The sequence below is a fragment of the Galeopterus variegatus genome, unplaced genomic scaffold, assembly GCF_000696425.1.
Source record: "Galeopterus variegatus unplaced genomic scaffold, G_variegatus-3.0.2 Scaffold2401, whole genome shotgun sequence".
Classification (NCBI taxonomy): domain Eukaryota; kingdom Metazoa; phylum Chordata; class Mammalia; order Dermoptera; family Cynocephalidae; genus Galeopterus; species Galeopterus variegatus.
The window spans coordinates 53043-74112 of record NW_007728512.1 but is presented as its reverse complement, the minus strand read 5'-3'; the positions used below and the strand labels follow the sequence as shown (position 1 = coordinate 74112).

The following is a 21070-nucleotide window of genomic DNA, read 5'->3' as shown; positions in this document are numbered from 1 at the left end:
CCAGCAGCATTTGAAATGGCCTGCCCTCCTTCCTTTCTGAAACACTTTCCTCTCTAGATTCCAGGATGCCAGACTCTGGATTTACCCCTCGCTTGTTGGTTACCTTCATGGCTGTTCTCTCTTTGTCTGGTTTCCTGAATCTTCCTCCTCTACCAGAACTATTAGATTGCCCTAAGTCTTTAGTCCTCAGCCCTTTTCCTCCATCTAATCTCTCTCCAAAGGTGCTTCCTTCGCATCCCTGGTATAAACAGCATCTGTAAGCCAGTGATTACCATATTTGTGTTTTGTTGGGTTTCCTCTTGGACCCTGGACTTCTCTTCTGAACTCCACATTCGCTGCCTGTTCAACAGCCCTATTTGGGTTACTACTAGGCAGCTCAGAACTATCACAGCTAGAAGAGTTTTCTTGATTTTCACAATGAATCTGTTCTTCCTCCTATCTCTCCTTCTCAGTGAATAACACAATCATCCAAGTTGCTCAGGCCAACAATCCAGGAGTCATTATTTTATTCTTTCTCCTAGGCAAGGGGCAGGCATGTTTTCTGAGCAAGACCAACTGGATTCTCTCCCAGGACTTTGAATCTTGAGTGGATGACACAAGGTTAGAAAATTGGTTGGAGATGATTCATCTCAGCCCAGACAGCCTTAAAAGCCTATCCTTTAGTTCCTCTTACCTAGATTCCCAGAACTGGAGCTACATTAAATCTTTCCAATGAATTTCTTTTTAGCTTAACCTTCTAATGGATCCTTGTGTTGGTTTCAATAAAGAAACCCTTTCTAATATGAATGAATGAATAAATCAGTAAGTGAATGACTGCATTCAGTTTCCTGTTCATTAAGACTCAGTTTCCTGTTCATTAAGCCATCAGTCAGTCAGTCAACAACTAGGTAGGGAACAATTGCTATGTAAGGGTGCTATAGGTTATATACATATCCTACTGGTTCTGTCTCTCTGGAGAACCCTGACTAATACAACAGGGCACACAATAACACTTCTCTGCTAAGTTCTTTTTTGGGGACTACTCTCCCTTCTTCTCCAACTATCCAGGTTCATCAGGGTCATATGCATGGACAACTTCTTCCTTGAAGTCTTTCACAGAGCCACAAACAATAACTGCATGTAGCTCTGAATTCTTGCAGTATTTGTAGTTTCTACTATTTACCTGATCATTTTGTCAACTTAAAACTATTTCATGTGTTGTGGTGGATTGTTTACAAAACAGGCCACAGTGATTCCTCTGCCTGGCCTTTTGTTATATTGACTTTGCCATGCCATCAGAGGTGGAGTCTATTTCCCCACCTCTTAAATCTAAGCCTGATCTCCTGACTTGCCTTGGCCAATGGGATATTAGAAAATGTGACATGGACAGAGGCTGGAAAAGTGCTTGCTCATGAAGCTTATCCCTCTTGTTGCTGGGAATGCTTCCACCCCCATGTGAACAAGCCAGGGCTACCCCCATAGCAGAAGAGAAAGACTAGGCTAGCTTGTCTTCAAGGACTAGGTGGATGATTTTGGATGGCTGACTCATGTGTCGTAAGCTGTAACTAAGCTTCAACTAAGCCGGCCCAGACCAGAACTGCCCAGCGAATCCACAGAATCATGAGAAAGGAATGCCTGTTGTTTTGAGTACGTTTTGGGACAGTTTGTTTCATGGCAAAATTCATACAGTGCATTTAATTCTTGACTTATAAGCAAGATTATACCAGTCCTTGAAGATTAAGAAGCTTCCTCTTTTTACAGGATTTTGCATTATGTGTGTGTTTAGGGAAGGTGCACCTGATAAAATGCACTTTTATATGCTTATTAGTTCTAATTTGTATGGTTTCCTCTAAAAATTGAAGGAATTTGGCCCTCACTGCATCTCCATTGCCATCCCAGAAAACTCAGGTCTTCTAATTATCCAAACAACAAGGCTTAATATGTACTTGGAAGAAACAAAGAGTGTTTATGCCTAGAAGATTTTGAAATTTTACACAGCAACAATAAAATATTATAATAAAGAATGTTTTATAATATAAGGAAACAATTACAATAAAATGTTTGAAATAAGCAAGCTTGTGGATGGTAGAGACAGCACAAAGTCAGGTATGCTGAAAAGCATAGAAAACAATGAGAAGAAAATACAAAAAAATACTAATGGTAGTTGAGATAGGAAGAATAATGACCCCCCCAAAGATGACCACATTCTAATCCCCAGAACACGCAAATTTGTGGCAAAAGAGATTTTGCAGATGTGAATAAGAATCTTTAGATAGGGAGCTTATCCTGCATTATCCAGGTAAGCCCAATGTAATCACAAGGGTCCTTAAAAGATGGAAGAGGGGAGCAGGAAGCCAGAGTCAGAGAGCAATTTGAAGATGCTGTGCTGCTGGATTCGAACATAAAGTAAGGTACCATAGGCCAAGGAATGCAGGAGGTCTCTAGAAGCTGGAAAAAGTAAGGAGACAAATTCTCCCCTACAGCCTCCAGAAGGAACACAGGTCTGCCGATAACTTGATTTTAGACGAGTGAGACTGATTTTGGACTTCTGACCTAAAAAATTGTAAAATAATAAATTTGCGTGGTAAGACATGAAGTTTGTGGTAATTTATTACAGCAACAATAAGAAACTAATAGAGCAGATATTTCTGGGTGATGACATATAGGTCTTTATTATTTTCATCAGAACTTCCTGTGTTTGCATATTTATACAAATTATGTATCACTTTGTATTCAAAAAAGGAGATGTAAATTTTCAAACATTTAGAACATGCTGAGGCCAGCTGAAGCTCGGGTGCACTTGTCCACTGAAGAATCTTCTCTGGCCTTGGAGGCAGAGGGAACATTCCATTTCTAGCAGGGACCTCCTTCAGTTGTTTTTTTAAAGTCATCATTTATTAAGCACCTACAATGTGAGGTATTTTATATACACGTTCTTATTCGTAGTTGTACTTTCTGACATGACTATTGCTGTCATTTCCAAGCATGGATGAGGAAACCAAGCAAAATATGTAATGTTACTGGCCTAATACACAGTTACCAAGTGGTGGAGCAGGGATTCCAATTTAAGTCCATCTGACCCCAGAGCCTGCAAAGAAACTAGAATGGGCATTTTATGAGGATATGTTTGTGAGTATGCCAAAGTGCACATTGGTATGATATGAAAAAGAGCAATTAACCAGGAGCCAGAGGCCTGGTCTCACAGCTAACTCCATTCATTCATTCAACAGATGTTTATTGAGCTCTCACTGTGTGCTAGGCACTGTTGTAGAAGATGGGGAATGAAGTAGTGAACAGAAGCATACAAACATACTGCCTCCTGGAGTTTGTGCTCTCGTGGGGTGCAAAAGACAGTGAACAAAATAAATTCTGCTTCCTTGCATATTTTGTCAGGGAGTCTAACAAGATGTCCACAGGGGATGACAGACTGCAGCAGAACAGCAGGGGCTTTGAAGTCAGGATTCTTCAGTTTGAGTCGTGGTTCTGCCAACTCCTGCCTGTGTGACTCTGCGAAAATCCCTTAGCTTCTTTGAGCCTCAGTTTCTTCAGGTGGAACATGGAAATAATAATCCCTACCAACCAAGGTTGTTAGGATGAATAAATGAGACAATATATGTGAAACGCAAAGTAATAGGACATCATTAATAGGGAAGTTGTTATTGATGCTGTGGCTCTGAAGGCTGCCTTGAGTTCTCATAGTCTGTGACTCTGACATGAAACACGGGCAATCTGAGTCACAGCTGATGGAGTTTGTTGCCTCCAGGGAACCCATTTACTGAGCTGTGTTCAGCCGTTTGAAAGGATCCCTTGTTACAGTCCCAGTACAGGTGGTCCTTTCCACTTAAAACAGATGATCTTGTCTCCTAATTTCCTGAAGTCACACGTGGACCCTTTCTGTTCACAGGGACCAGGGACGTGGGTAAGGAGAGGAAGGCTCTGAGGAGCTGTGTGCAGCTGCAGGCTTAATCTCAATTAACAAGAGCCACCTGGGGAACCGCTGTGCTGGGAATGACTGGGGCCTATTTGTTTTCCTGCTGCAGGTTGCCAGGGCTTTGTTAACAGCCCTCAGGGAGCGACTCGCAGGAAGATTTTATTTACTTTTCCTGGATGCCAGCTCTGTCTGGCAGCCTTCGCTTGATAACGTGACCTACATCCAAAGACTGTGTTTTTGAGTGAGGCCAGGTTGTGGAGGCTGGTAGGTTGAATTTTAGTTCCAAATGTTCTTCCCCCCTTAAGACTCCTGCCCCCAGACTAGTTAACGTCTTTCCCTGAAACCCCGACACACACATACACACACACACGGAACTCTTCATACTTGGTCCCTTCATGCCCTTCTCATGGTTCATATATTTACGTGCCATTTGATTAATGTCAGTCTCTCCCTGTCAGTGGTGATGCCGGGCAGAGGAGGGCTCTATCCACTCCTGTCACCACTCTAACCCCACTGTACGCGTCTCTGTTATAATCAGGGTTGCCAGATTTAACAAATAAAAGTACAAAATACCCAGTTAAATCTGAAATTCAGATAAGTAATGAATAATTTTCAGTAAAAATATGTCTCGTGATATTTGGGACATCTACTAAAAATGATTGGTTGTTTATCTGAAATTCAAATATATCTGTGCATCCTGTATTTTATCTGGCAACCCTATTTATAACCTGTTTCTGATGCTCTGTAGATATACACATGAATGAAGGAATGAATGGAGATAATGCATGATCAAAAACAGAAAACCAAATGCAGGCATTCTACTGGAAATCATATACCAACATGTTAGGAGTGGTTGTTTCAAGGCAGTAGGATTATTGGAGAATTTTCATTGTTCCATGTGATTTTCTGTACTTTTCAAATTGACTGCAATGCAAATATCATAAATATGTATATATTTATACCTACCTACCTACACACACACACACACACGCACGCACACTTCTTAACATTGGTTTAAAACCTGCTTAAAAGAGAAATAATTTGTGTTTTTCCTCAGCTTGAAAAATCAGANCTTTCCCTGAAACCCCGACACACACATACACACACACACGGAACTCTTCATACTTGGTCCCTTCATGCCCTTCTCATGGTTCATATATTTACGTGCCATTTGATTAATGTCAGTCTCTCCCTGTCAGTGGTGATGCCGGGCAGAGGAGGGCTCTATCCACTCCTGTCACCACTCTAACCCCACTGTACGCGTCTCTGTTATAATCAGGGTTGCCAGATTTAACAAATAAAAGTACAAAATACCCAGTTAAATCTGAAATTCAGATAAGTAATGAATAATTTTCAGTAAAAATATGTCTCGTGATATTTGGGACATCTACTAAAAATGATTGGTTGTTTATCTGAAATTCAAATATATCTGTGCATCCTGTATTTTATCTGGCAACCCTATTTATAACCTGTTTCTGATGCTCTGTAGATATACACATGAATGAAGGAATGAATGGAGATAATGCATGATCAAAAACAGAAAACCAAATGCAGGCATTCTACTGGAAATCATATACCAACATGTTAGGAGTGGTTGTTTCAAGGCAGTAGGATTATTGGAGAATTTTCATTGTTCCATGTGATTTTCTGTACTTTTCAAATTGACTGCAATGCAAATATCATAAATATGTATATATTTATACCTACCTACCTACACACACACACACACACGCACGCACACTTCTTAACAACCCTATTTATAACCTGTTTCTGATGCTCTGTAGATATACACATGAATGAAGGAATGAATGGGGATAATGCATGATCAAAACCAGAAAACCAAATGCAGGCATTCTACTGGAAATCATATACTAGCATGTTAGGAGTGGTTGTTTCAAGGCAGTAGGATTATTGGAGAATTTTCATTGTTCCATGTGATTTTCTGTGCTTTTCAAATTGACTGCAATGCAAATATCATAAATATGTATATATTTATACCTACCTACACACACACACACACACACACACGCACGCACACTTCTTAACCTTGGTTTAAAACCTGCTTAAAAGAGAAATAATTTGTGTTTTTCCTCAGCTTGAAAAATCAGAGTTTTCTGGACACATCCCCAGAAGTTAGGGGCATTTGAACAGATATAAGAAGATTATTGAAAGCAATATTAAGAGGCCTACATAGCATATCAATAAAATAGAGTACACAAAGGAGGCAGGAGTTAAAAAAAGTACTGCTGTTATTTCAAAATCATACAATGCTTCTTAAGAAATTCAACACCTGAGGCTTTGGGGATATAAAGAGAAATCTAATAATTAAACTTAGGACATAAAATCTTGATTATATTGTGCATAATATATTTAGGAATTTTTGGGTTTTTGTCTGATTTTCAGAATGAGGGTGGAAAACAAAACAACTTACACTCTTATGGAGAATGTGTCAAAGATGCCCCTCGCCATAACATGCCATGATACTTGGGGCCAAGCACCCCTCAATTTGTTTTCTGGATATCACACTGGCCCACCAGTGATGGGCATGTTCAGAATGCTATGCCTTCATGCAGCAAGGAAGGAAAGCAACTAACATTTGTGAAACAAATGTTATTATGTGCTGGGTACTGGGCATAGCACTTTATCTCATTTTATTCATAAAAACAACCCAAGTTACATGCATCAACCCTATCTTAAAACAATGTGATTTAAAAATGATAACGTAAATAACTCACAATCACACCCTCAGAAGCATTGCAATATGCTTAATAGTTGTGGAAAGATTCACTTACATTGCTAGGCTGTGCTTACTAAGGCAGAAAGCATTTATTAGAAGGAATGAATAATAAATGTTTGCGAAGATTTTTATCTCAAGGTGTGAAAGACAGCAGGGTTTTGCTGCACTTTTAAGAAAATCCCCTCCCAGTTTCCAGTTGTGCATGTTGGGGTTAGAATCATGGTGGTGGAGGGGTGGGGGAGGGGAGGGTCTCTTCTATTAGTGTTAATGGTATGGAATGTTCCACTGTGAGATTCAGTGGAGAAGTGAAAGGGACATAATAGGATATAGGACATGTTATCACCAGGTTAGCATGCCTGGAGAGTAGAATGTTGCCTGCAAGGACACCAAGTTAGCAAATAGTGAAATATCTCAACTTTGGCCAGCTTAATGCCTCATAACACCTATGTTTTTTTTAAAAAATTGGGATAGAAAAAAATTGACTTTGCCCACACAGTGATGAAAGACAGAAATGAAAGGGCAAAATGCTAAGTATGTCCTTATGAAGGGTTTCTGGTGTTAAAAAGAGTTAGTTGGTTGAACTTTTGAAGAAGAAAAAATATGACTTTGAATAAAGGGGGACTGTCAAGTGACAGCACCTTGTCACTCTCAGGTGGAGAGATGGGGGAAAAGGCAACTTGATGATTGCTAAGGATGGGGAAGCTGCATCCATTTTAACTTTTTACATGGCAGCATTTTGAATAGGCCACTCTGAAAAACTGATTAAATTCATTGAGCCTGAGCCAAAATTAGACTCCCATGTCGAGTGGTGCATAAACTATAATAGACCTATTTCCAAGTCACAAAGAACCATCTTCTTTTCAACTGTGGCATAAAGGCTTTGAGCAAATTGTATATTAAGTGAACTGTATTAATTAAAGATGGATGGAGGAAGGTTTTATGCACTGATTCCTCCAGAAGGATGTCCCTAAGCACATAGTGAAATCTCAATTATTTTTCCATAAGCATTCTCTGGATAAAGACCTGTTTTTGCCTTTGCTGGTAAGTAAGAACTGCTTGGTATGCATATTTAAATAACAATCATACTGAATTAGCTTTAAGAACTGGCTCTTAACATAATGGATACATTAAAATGTAGAGCAAAATGAAGGAGACACAAAGACTTGACACACAAGAAAAGAGCAGGAGGTAACAGATACTGCAAGCTTTTTTCTTTTCTCCCATTTTTTTAAGGCTTGGATTATGGTAATAACTTTGAGAGCAGATCACAGTCATTTAATGTCTAGCCACTGACATAAGTGAGCTCCAGCTCTGTTAAAATCTCTTTGGTAAGAAAGGCAGCACCTCTTCTATTTCAAGTCACAGGTATATATGTGGCTACTTAAGAAATTGCTACAAAGAAACCAGTTTTATTGCCACTTATTTTAAGAAGAAAGTGCTCTGTACAATTTCTAAAGATCGACCTAATGTCAGCCAGTGAGGCCATACTTTGTACCCAACGTGTCTCCCCCACAGTTTATGGGGTAAAAGTATCTAATGAGTGATAAGACATATGAACTCATTCCTTGTCAGCCCATTTAATTACAACGCTTAAAAAAAAGAAATACTGACCTCAAGGACTAAGAGAACTGCGACAGCTAAACCGAGAGTACTTATTGGTAACAATAAAACAAAAATTTTCTTTCAGGCTGGCCAGTTAGCTCAGTTGGTTAGAGCACAGTGTTGTAACACCAAGGTCAAGGGTTTGGGTACGCTTACCACCCAGCCACCCCCCCAAAAAAGAAGAAAAGTTTTCTGTCATTATAAAGCCAAAGAAACCAAGAGGAACAAAGCCCTTGAGGAAGATCCTAAGGAAGATCTTGCAAATGTACACCTGGTCATCAAGATGCATTTGTGTAACAGTGTTTGGGGATGGAGATGGGAGTGTCTCCATTGAGAGGGCCCAGAAGACCACTTACCACAAATTAACCAGGAAAGGGTGCTCCAGACCCTGCATGATCTGGAGTTCCTTAAAGACGTTTCTCACTTCGTTGCGCTCCACACACTTTTGTTTATTCATGTACTTCATCGCATACATTTTCTTGGTGTCACTCTTCTGTACGATGCAGACCTAGTGATGCAAACCCGAGTAGGAACGTCATTAGACAGATGACAGATCGTAGTGCTGGGAGACAGAACAAGACTTGTTCTTTGGCATGGCTTGGATGTCTTATCACTTGCAAATTCTCTGTTAAAGTTGTTAAAGTTCTCCCTTAGTTCTGATTTTAGAGTAAAAAATTTCACTTTCCTCCCGTGTACCATGTTAATAATTGAATCTCTGCTTTCTCAAACAAGTTTGCCTGTTTCTGTGTTTGGAATTTTTTTAGACAGCATTTTGAAGAAAATAGCTGCCTCTGTGTCAAGAATCTTCCAGTAACAAATAACATCCTTAATCCTGCTCTGAGTGACTAAAACGGATATGATGAAACCATCAAGCTGAACAATAACGTGCAAATAATTTCTGTTTACATCCACAGGTGACATAACTAAAAAGGACTCTAAGCCCTGGGAAAACATTAAATATGATGTTCATTCATGTTTTTGAAATTCCTTTAGAGGACCATATAATACCTGATAAAATAGAGAGCAGATGATTTTAAAATGCAAGTTTAATATGAAATATGAAATATTATTCTCTCTCAGAGTATTTCTCCACTGAGAAATTAATAATCAGTGTTTGAACCTAGAAGTTTCCTACAAAAAAGTCAGGCTATGTATATTTTTCATAGTAAGTTTTTGAAGATAAAAACATGGTACAACTGGGGAAAAGAAAATGGAAATCAAATGGCTTCTTTCCCCACGTGAAAAGAATTAACTCTTGGGCTGGCCGGTTAGTTCACGTGGGAGATAATGGCCCTGATAACACCAAGGTCATGGGTTTGGATCCTTGTATCAGCCAGCCTCCAAAAACAAACAAAAATTAACTCTTAAATTGACAAGATAACTATTACTGGAGGTACAGCTGGTACAATTTAAAAATTATGTTGAAATCTTAATCTCCTTTACGGTAGAGATAAAAGTCTTAAATGCTAATGAGAATAGATTTGCCTTTAATGAGATAATTCTGAGAACAGTATATAATTATTATCTGACCTGTCACACACCTTTCTCAAACTATGGTGACAATTTTACAAAAATCCATTATATAAAAAAATCTTCTCTAAATTATCTTTCCTTGTGGTTCCAGTAACTCAATAATCTGAACATTCTTGGACACTCCATTTCCTGAGCTACTTAGTAATTTTGGTTCTCACCTTCCCAAAACTGCCTTTCCCAATGGCTCGTAAAATTTCAAAGTGGTCAAAGTTGACTGTAAAACAACAAAAAAGAAAACATCATAAATAATTACCAATTGCTTTTTTGTAGCTAATAAATGATAAAAAAAAATTGGGCCAAACTGAAGTACTTTGTTTAAAGCAACGTTCCAAACTACCTTAAAATGCCAATTTATTCATACAAGAAAGATTTGTTGAAAGAAAGATACAACAATCACAATAATATGTTGAACTTTCAAAAAGAGAGAACAGAACTGAGATTACCAGAGGTAAGAAACGGGAAGAGAGGGTGAGGGAGGAATTGGTAAAAGGCCATGAAAAGTGATCACATTGTATAATGTTAAATATATTAATTATCCAGATCTGAGCATCACATATTGCACACAGGTATTGATATTCAATCCTGTGCCCCACACATATGTACCATCAACTATGTTTCAATTAAAAGAAAAATAAAAAGTAAAAAAGTAGAGTCCAAAAAGAAAGATTTATTGAACACATTATGTATTAATCATAGTGCTTAGTGCTGGGGATACAGTAATAATAGAGTAAAAATATAATGTCTACCTTTATGGAGCCTATAGTCTAGTGAGGGCGCTATAACGAGAGAGACTCTTATGGATTAAATAGTCACAAAAATAAATTGAAAATTAAAACTCCTGCTGAATGTTAAAAAGAAGAGAGTTTGTGGGACTCTAAGAACATGTAACAGGGGACTTGACATAGGCTGCAGGGCCAGGAGAATCACCTCCGAACACAGAAAGATTGCAGAGAGGTCTGGTACTGGGTACACACGCTCTACTGAGGATCATCATTTAAAAGAACATTCTGCTTGCCTATTTTCTCACTGTAACTATTCTTTTGTATCTAAATAATTTCAATTTTCCCAGGTAGGAAACTATTAAACCCATAAGTTTATAGAATGAGCTAATCTGCAAGGTACAGTTATCTAACATGAGGATGTGTATGTGTAGAAAAGTCCACTAAATGGTTTTTTGAAGTTGAGATGATATTCCACATCTGCCATTTTAAAATTTCTGCTCCTAGAAGTAAGAAGCATAGATGTTTAGCATAGTTTGTAGGTAGAGTGGTCTCTTGGGTCAATGCTCATGGAATGCTTGGTGATGAGAAGAACAAAGTACAGATTCTCCCTGGCAGGTGACAATCTTTGGTTTCTTGCCTTGATGATTTTGAAAAAATATTTGATTTCATTTGTTTCCTGGTTTTTGAAAAAGGGTTTATGGGTAAAATTCCAAATGAGGGATTTTAGGAGTTTATTCAGAAAAGATCGTAGAAACACTGGAAGCTACCACTCGTCTCTTTAAAACACCTAGTTTGTCTCTCTTTTTCAAACAATAATTAAGTAGCTTCTCCTGGAGGAAAAGGAGATGGACAAACGGACCTCTGCAGGTCTTTTCAAACTCTCTGAGGGTCAAACATTTTTATAATATGACTTAATCATCACTTCCTCTTCCTCCTCTTCTCAAACCCCTTTATTTCTAGCACATGCTTAGTCATGGGAGGCAGTCTGTATAATACCAATAACCCTGGATTTGGACTCAAAATAGCAACATCCCTTGAGATCACATATGGACCCTATGACCCTCCATTTTCTCATCTGTAAAAATGGGACTAACCTTCCCAGATAAGAAGAAAGCATCCTTTACCCAGAGAGTGTTAATAAAGCTGTTTATTTACATATGTGTGTATGCATGTACTGGGCCATGATATAATTTTTAAGGATTTATTCATTTTTGTTGTGGTAAATATATGCAACATAAGGTTTGCTACTTTAAGCATTTTAAAACATACGATTTCATGGAATTAATTACATTTATGATGCTGTGTGACTACCACCTCTATCTAGTTACTTTGGATTGTGGTAAAAATAATTTGAAAAACACTCCGGTGTTTTCTCTTGAGTTTTTTAGTTAAATAACCAAAACAATGATTTTTTTACTCATTACATGAGTCTGGGTTGTATATTATGTACCACAGGAGTGTTATAAAAAAAAACTGACCAGGATTTATTTGCAAGTCCAAGATTTTATCTTGAGCAAATCCAATAACTCACTGTGATTTCTCCACTAGCAGCCTAGCCTAGGACACTGTGATGACATTTTGAATCTAAAAGCATACAGCTGGAAGCTAGAAAGCATGAAGTTCCATTGTCATGTTAATCCACATCATGAACCATGTCCTTTTATAAACCATTTTAAGCCTTAATGAAAATGATAAGGATTACATGTCAGGTTCCTGGCAAATTTCTACCAGCAGAACTGACTAAATTAATGTGATCTCTCAAATGTCACACAAAGTGACAGGCCTAAAGTTTTAGAGATAATGCATCTTATTTATGCCTTAATGTAAAAGAAAGAAGAGACTCTAGTTGAAGATGAGACACTATAAACCAGAGCATAATGTCTGGCCCACTAAAAACTAAAAATTATAAATGACTTCATGTACCTCCATGTTCCATGATTTTAATATTGTGATGTGGCCTAAAAGTTTCAGAATACATTCTGGTAGCTATGAGCATAAAACTCTGGGTTTGGGTTTTGGCTGCACTACTCACTAGCTATGAACTTTGAGTAAATTATTTAACCTCTCTCTAGGTTTCAGTTTCCTCCACTGTAAAATTCTGGTCATGTATGGTACAACTTCTACAGTCATGATGAGGACTAGGTGAAATAAGCCATATCAAAGGTGTTTATCATGTATTTTTTGGCAGAGAGTAGTAGGAACTCAATACATGTATTATTATTACTGCTGTTTTTGGTATTGCTATTGTTACTAGAAGAGTTACTTTGGTATCAGCCCAGAATATAACCTCTTTTGCCAAAATATTAGGGAAAATGATGTTGGAACTTAAAACAAACAGTGCCAAGAATATGGACTCCACAGAGGCAGACACTGAGCCCGTCATGTTCCTCACTAGATCCACATCACTAGAACCATGTTGGGCACATGGCAGGTGCACAATAAACACTTGTTACTGAAGGTAGGAGGGAATGTAGTACCACCACCAAAGTTTCACAGAGTATAGATGGCTTTGGAGGAAAATTTTTGAAGATAATTTCCTCCATGTTGATTTCCTAGCACATCATTTACAATATGTACCTCCTAATAAAATCTTACCAACAACCTATTATCAAAAGACTTCTTAATGAGCTAGGCAATAAAGTCTTCATTTGAATGTTGTTCTAATATCACAACTTCAGATCTCTCTGTGGACATTGGATATACATCATAAAAACCTCAAGGATTGACATTCTTTGAGAACTGTCGTTCTCCACCCCATACACTTCACAACCACTAACCCTCCGAAGTGAGGACATGGATAAAAACCCTACAGCAATAAAGAATAACTAACATCTAGAGTCAGAGGGTATTTGCTTTGTCAGAGCTGCATGATCTTTGAACAGAAGTAGATGTATCTCACTATGGCAACAGAAAGGCACTGGCACTAAATTATAGTCTGCCCTATACCTCATCACAACAAAGATACAGTCAGTCCTTTTTCTAAATCCTGCTGTCACTTTACCTGTTTTTAAAAATGGGTATTGCATGATTTGCCAAGAAAAGGAGAAAGAGGACAGACAAAATTTAAGGACTGGTTAAAAAGGCAGCTCTTCTAGTGAACTTTACAGTTTTCCATGAATTAGATGGATGTTTTGTCTGTTATGCTGCATTCCCAAATGGAGTCAGTTAGAAAAAAAAAAAAAAAACTCACTTACATACTTTTAAGACAGTCCCAGCAAGATAAGCACAAAGCCAGAATCACTTCCCCAGAAGACACAAAACCCAAGAACACAAAACTCTGGATAATCAAATGCCCGTACCTCATTTTTATTTTTATTATTTTATTTTATTCTGGTATAGTGTATGTATCTTTGGAATCCAGTCTCTCATCTTTCTGTAATTAGACGAGTATAAATAAAAAGACAGACAAATAAACACACAAATAAATAAATAAAAGCAATTGAGTGTTAGCTTGTATGATGTACAAAGAGGCATTATGGACCTTCAGAGATGGAGAGTATGATGAAGCATGAAGAGTTTTGCTTCTTGGATTTTAATGAAGATTGAATGCTTTGACGAAAAATAAAAATGATTTGAGTCAGACAGAATCGCACTGGAATCTGAGCTCCACCACTTACAAGACACGAAATTAGGAAATTTATCTGACCTTTCTGAGCTTCAATTTCTTGTTTACAATGAAGGTTATTTTTTTATAAAACTAACACGCTTTTGGTATAGAAAACACAGCAAAGGAAAAAAAATTCTAAAGATAACCATGATTCATATTTTGATGTATTTCAGTCTTTTTAATGTTTTTGTTTTTTTCTGTTATATGTATATATATATTTATATAGAGTTTAAAGAATCAAATAGTTCTAAAAGATTTGTTACTAAAAAAAGGATAAAATGACAGTTCTATAATCTATTTATTCTCCTTTCAATCTCTCCCAGCCAAGACACAACAACTTTTGTGTTTTAGCTAATAAATTTGGTAGAATCCACCAGGTCTCTAAATAGTAGAGTAATTTTATTGACTTTCTTTTCAGTGTTAGGCATTCGTTATTGAATTTCCAAGATGGAAGATGAGGATTTAGTTCACATTCCTGCTCTTTTGGTTTTACCCAACCATGCTTCCATCTTTCCAATATAGTTGTAGCTGGTAGAATAATCTGATTAGATCAATATTCAGTATTTCCATTATTATGCATAGACAAATGGTATGCTCAAATGAGTTAGGTAGGAAACTATAATTAGTTTTCCTCTCACACAACTTTTTGCTTTCCCTAGGGTTGATAATTGTCTTGTTTATACATGGGCTTCCTTTTCTGTCTTTTGCCTAATGCAATCCCCAATGCTTCTCTAGTTGTCTAATACCCTTTCATCATGTTCAGGCACATCAGTTGGAGTCATCTTCCTGAAAATGTCTCTCCCAGAGCCCTCTGACCAATCCAGTCTGAACTATTTATCTCTATTGTTGCACAGCTGTCTTCCTGGGCTTACTTTCCCCATCATCCTGGGGATTTCCTTCATTCCTCTCTCAGGATGGATTCCTGCTATTGTATGCAATGTCTCCCTCTTTCTTGCTTTATTCCCTTGTTTTATTGAAGCACATCCTACAACAGCTTTGTAAGAAAAATTACATAGAAGAGAAATTTTTGAAATATTGCATATATGAAAAATATTTTTATTCTACTCACACTTGACTGACAGTTTGGCTGAGAATTGAACTTTAGGTTGGAAATCATTTTCCTTCAGAATTTGAAGTCGTTGCTCCCCTTATTTTCTGTTGCTGTTGAGAAGTCTACAGCTACATTGATGCCTGATCCTTTGAATCTAATAGTTTTCTTCTCTAGAACTTTGCACTGTTATATATTTTGTTGAATGTTTTTTTTTAAATTTCATGATTTATTCATTATGCTGGGCACTTGATAGGCTCATTCAATCTGGAAACTCATGCCCTTCAGTTCTGGGATCTTTGCCTTAAATTATGTAATAACGATTTCCCCTCTATTTCTTTCCCTCTTTCTGTACCTTCTATTATATAAAAATTAGAATTCCTAGACTAGCCCTTAAATGTTCTTATATTTACCTTTTATTTTCTTTCTCTTTCTGTTTACTCATTATTCTGGGAAATTTCCTTAATTTATCCTCTAACTCTTCTCTGAATTTTTTTACTTGTGCTGTAATATTTTTCCTAATGCTAATTTTTCTCTCTAAAAGTTACTTTCTTGGTGTCCTATTTTTTCCTTTTTGGGGGGGAGGAGTTTGTTGTTGTTGTTTTGTATCTTTCTCCTCTCTAATAGTTTTCCTTATGTTTTTCTCTTTTGTTCATTTGTTTTAGTCCCTATCAGTCTTTTTAGAGCTCTTCCTAAAATGTCTAAAAACCTTTGGTTGTCTCGTCATATTTAAGTGTGGAGACATAAACCCTTGTTCGTTAGTTCCGAGCATGTGGATTTTGCCAACAGTGAGCTTCTATAGTGTAGCTTCTAGCTGTGACTAGGATGCTGCATTAGAAAAACTCCAATGTCAGTAACTTTAGATCTTCCTTCTTGGATTGGTCAAAATCTCCAGAAAAGATTCTATCATCCTCTTTTCTGGAGGTGAGGCCCTGGCTATCAGTGGGAAGAGAGGCTGGGTGCCTCAGCATCCTTTGTACATTTATTCACCTGATCCCTCCACTTTCTATAAGGCACCCCCTGTGCTCAACTGTGCCAGAAGTATCCCACTAAGACTTCCTCTTCAGAGGATAAACCATAGCGTGGGGTGGAGATGATTAAATTTTGTTTTTCTTCTGCCAAGGTAGTAGAAGGGACATGACCAATTTTTAAACAGATATCTAAACAATTCTTATTTTAGATCCCCCCCTTTACTTCTACTTCTAGAGGCACATGCTAATTCCTTAAAGGATTCAGTGATGTGGTCTGTCTGGTCATTTCCCTGCTTTCCCCAATGGCAGCTTAGGACTCAGTTATCTTGTTCTCTTTCTCTGTCTGCTTTCCAGTTTCTGCAATGTTGACAGTGAAGTCTCCTCTGCCCTTCCCTTCATCCTTGTGGCTTTAAATCTTAAAGTATATTCTTTTAGATAGTGTAAGTGAGATTTTCAGGAGGGGATAGAATTAGAAGAATGTATGCCACTCACCATCTTTTTTCAGAAGTCTTCCTTCCATTTTTTCTCATCTGTAAGATAGGTATTATAATACCACCTTGCAGGGATGTGGTAGAGATTAAATGAGATAATATATAATGAAAAATGTATCTAGAGTATAGAAGGCACTCAATAAACAAGTGCTATTTTTGGTTTTGGAAGAAAGAACTTAATAGTAGGAGTCAGAGGTAGCCATCTCTTTATCATTCTGGCTTTGTGACCTTGGCTAGTGTTTTTATTTATTTATTTATTATTAATTTCTAAGATGACCGGTAAGGGGATCTTAACCCTTGACTTGGTGGTGTTAGCACCGTACTCCCCCAAGTGAGTGAAGCCATCTCTTTATCATTCTGGCTTTGTGACCTTGGCTAGTGTTTTTATTTATTTATTTATTTATTATTAATTTCTAAGATGACCGGTAAGGGGATCTTAACCCTTGACTTGGTGTTGTTAGCACCGCACTCCCCCAAGTGAGTGGACTGGCCATCACTCTGTAGGGATCCGAACCATTGGCCTTGGAGTTATCAGCACCACACTCTCCCAAATGAGCCATGGTCCGGCCCCTTGGCTACTGTTTTTAACTATGTTCAGACTCATAGTCTCATCCAAATAAGGGAATGGTAAAAGTTTTCTTGTTCATATCTTAGGATTATTCTAAAGGTCAAATTAGTAAGAGGAAGAGCAGTACTGTGAAGTGTGAATCACTGTCCTTGGGCTTTGGAGGCAGACAGAGTGGGGTAGGAGTCCAGCTCTGCCTCTTTCTAGTTGTGTGAACTTGGACAGGTTTTCTCACCTTGCAGAGTCTCAATTTTCCACTCTGTAAATCAGTGGCTGATCATTTCCTCACAGTTTGTGATGAGAATAAAACGTGATAACTTAAGGAAAGTACCACATCTTGGGACCCACTCTTGTAAGCACTGGTCTCTCCTGTTCCACCTGGGAGAATCTTCTGAATCCTTCTCTGACTTGGCTCTAAGTTTTCTATAATGAAGGTCCCCTATAAGTTTTCTTCCCCAAGAGGGCCATGAATTGCTGAATATGAGTACAAGCACTTTCTTAACTTTGGGGGCGGGGGTATGAGGGGAAGGAATACAATGGACTGCTTTGGTGAATACATAGATCCCTGTTCTAGAAAAAAAAAGAAAAAATGCAAATACATAAACTAATCTTTGTATATAATTTTCAGAGTTCCTCAAAATCCTACTTATGAATCCCATTTTAATAATTAGATCTCCTCTAAATGAGAGATGCTGTGCTCTAAACCTTAATCTTAACATAAAACCCTAAACATAAGACCCCTTCACAAATCTAATGATGAGCACATCTGCTAGCAATTTGGAACCTTTAGTATGTGAATCAATGTTCTGGGCATTGTACTTGCATTATTTCATATAATCCTTATTAGCCCCAAACTGTAAGTAAGACATTGAGACTTGAAGAGACTGGGTAACATGCTCAAGATCATATACATGGTAAAAGTTGGAGCTAACAAACCTAGGGTGTCTGTTATGGGTTGAGTGCCTCCCCGAAAGATACGTTGAAGTCCTAACCCCTGATATCTCAGAATGTGACCTTATTTGGGAATGGAGTTGTCGCAGATAGAATTAATTCCATTAAGATAGTATCATACTGGAGTAGAGGGCCCGTAATCCAGTAGGACTGGTGTCCTTTTAAGAAGAGAGAAATTTTCACACAGACACAGAGTGAAGACAGCCATGTGAAGACAGAGACAGATTTGGAGTGATGCTGTCACAAACCAAAATCACCTGGGGCTACCAGAAACTGGAAGAGGCCAGGGAGTATTGTCCCCTAGAGGATTTAGAGGAAGCATGGCCCTGCCAACACCTTGATTTCAGACTTCTAGCCTCCAGAACTGTGTGACAATAAATTTCTCATTTTAAGCCATCCAGCTTGTGGTACTTGTTAGGGGAGCCCTAAAAAATTCATACAGTGTCTGACTCTAAGTCCTAAGCTCTTTACCACTAGACAGTAGTACATCCTTTCCACACCCATCTCAACACACAGGAAGAATGGCTTAAGCAAGTGGCATTTTTTAAAAAAAATGCCCTAAAAAATTCATACAGTGTCTGACTCTAAGTCCTAAGCTCTTTACCACTAGACAGTAGCACATCCTTTCCACACCCATCTCAACACACAGGAAGAATGGCTTAAGCAAGTGGCAGTTTTTTAAAAAAAGTTATGAAATATTAAAGAACAGCAGAAGTATTGGCTGATTCTAATTCCAATTACATATTCCCATAATTTGATGAATAGATATTAAAGTACTTTACTGTTCAATGGGTAGATTTGAGGAAGCTGTCAAGCATGGCTAGAGAGCAGTTTTTAAGATCACTGAAGAGAGGATTCTAGAATTTTATGGTATTTCCTTGGTGCCAAGCTCAGCACTTGGAGGAGGGAGACTAAGAGACAGTGTTTCTGCCGTGCATTATTTCTATTCTTAACTGAACCTGCTGACCATTGAAACTGCTTGCCATCAGCACATTTTGAAGGAAAATAAAATGATATATCCTTGTCTTCCAAGCACCTAGTCCTTCAGTATGAATGAGCAAAAGCTCTGGCATGTCCAGCAGTGATGCATGGGCTACAGACTCAGGCACAATGCTTACTCTAGTCATTAGTTGACTAAACGGTTCCTTCTTGAAAAAAATTCTGAAGGGAACAGAAACATCATTCATCACCAACTTGTAAAGATAAATATAGTCCCACATGGTAAATGCCTTTAATGGTTGAATTTAAAGAGTTTTCTTTGAGAAATTCCACTCCTAGATATATACCCCAGAGAATTAGAAGCAGGGACTCAAACAAATATTTGAACACCAATGTTCACAGAAGCATTATTCACTTTAGTCAAAGATGGAAACAAGTATCCATCTATAGATAAATGGATAAACAAAAGGTGGTATATGTGTACAATGGAATATTATACAGCCATAAAAAGAATGAAGTTCTGATACCTGCTATGACAGGAATGAACCTTGAACACATTATGCTAAGTAAAATGGGCCACAAGCAAAAGGGCAAATATTGTATGATTCCATTTATATGAGATGTCTAGAAGAGTCAAATTCATAAGGACAAAAGCTAGAAGCGAGTTACCAGGGGCAGGGAGTAGCAGGAATTCATCTTTTCCCTCCTGCCATAAAAAAATATTTTTCAGGATTAAAGGATTATTAAAAGTCACAAAATTACAATCTAAGAGCACTCAATTGCATTTTAGCCCTTAAGTATTTTTAAAATTGTACATATATTTAAGCAAATTAAAGTATATGCATGTTGTAAAGTTGCACAGCCACTAAATTATACTTCCAAAAAAATTGACAAATTTTAAGGAATTGAGACAAACTACTCATGATATAAGTGAAAATAAGGATACAAAAATATATTGATTATCATCCCGAATATATCAAATGCTTTTTATATACATACATGAATTTTAAAGAGACTTTCAGTATATTTGTTTAATCAACAGAGTAGGTACTGAGGACACAAAGGTGAACCAAACAAACAAAAATTCCTGGCCCTCATGGAATTTACTTTCTTGTGGGAGGAAAAACATAATTAACAAATAAGTAAATTTAAACAGGAAATATAGATAAAGGGGTTGGCCAGTTAGCTCAGTTGATTAGAGCATGATGCTGATAAAACTGAGGTCCAGGGTTCCATGCCTGTACTGACCAGCTGCCAAAAAAAAAGTATATGGAGAAAAATATAGTGAGTAGGAAGGGATAAAGAATGACAGAATGGAGATGGGGGTTAAAAAGTAAATACCCCAAAATGTTAGCAGTAGTTACCTATGGGTTGAGACATTACGGGTAATTTTTTCTTCTTGATTTTATTTTCTAAGCTTTGTACAACTCACACACATTACTTTTAAAATACTTAAACTTGCTTTTAAATATACATTTAAATAAACATTTCCTAAGACGAGTACAGTGAAGTTTATCTACCTTTATATAGATACCCCCACAACTGTTAACAATGGGGAATACTGGGACTGTATTCCTCAGTGGAAACCCACTGAAGAAAGCGATCAGGCTAATTCTAATTACCGATTAGAAGCATAAGACTTAAACAGAAATTCTTTTTAATTCTTCAACTGAGCCTTTTTTTACAACATTTTCCCTGGTATGCTATACCCCAGACAGGAAATGAGGAAGTTATCAAAGTGGCAATGATTTCACTATTTGATAAAAGTAAGTAAAAATTATCCCACAAGGTGTCGTACCAATTAAGTTGACCTAAAAAAGGCTGAAGAATGAACAATGATGATGATGATGATGATGATGATGATGAAATAAATTGTGAATGACCTGGATAAAGGTCATTGAAATTGTTGCCTTTGGAATCAAAATGAGTAGAGAAAGACAAGCAAAGTTCAAGAGTAGTGCTGAACTGGATGATTCATTCCAGGGAAGAACAAG

The 21070-nt window shown here is 37.6% G+C and overlaps 1 protein-coding gene across 2 annotated transcripts in view; it reads right to left on the bottom strand.

Annotated features, from left to right (window-relative positions):
* Positions 1-21070, bottom strand: part of STK32A (serine/threonine kinase 32A) — a 110857-nt gene that overhangs the window by 75237 nt on the left and 14550 nt on the right. For both annotated transcript variants that reach the window (XM_008581587.1, XM_008581585.1), the window contains exons 3-4: positions 9941-9996; positions 8606-8757 (exon numbers count right to left, since the gene is read on the bottom strand). In XM_008581587.1, coding sequence (XP_008579809.1) covers positions 8606-8757; positions 9941-9996 — 208 coding nt within the window. The remainder of the gene's footprint in view (positions 1-8605; positions 8758-9940; positions 9997-21070) is intronic.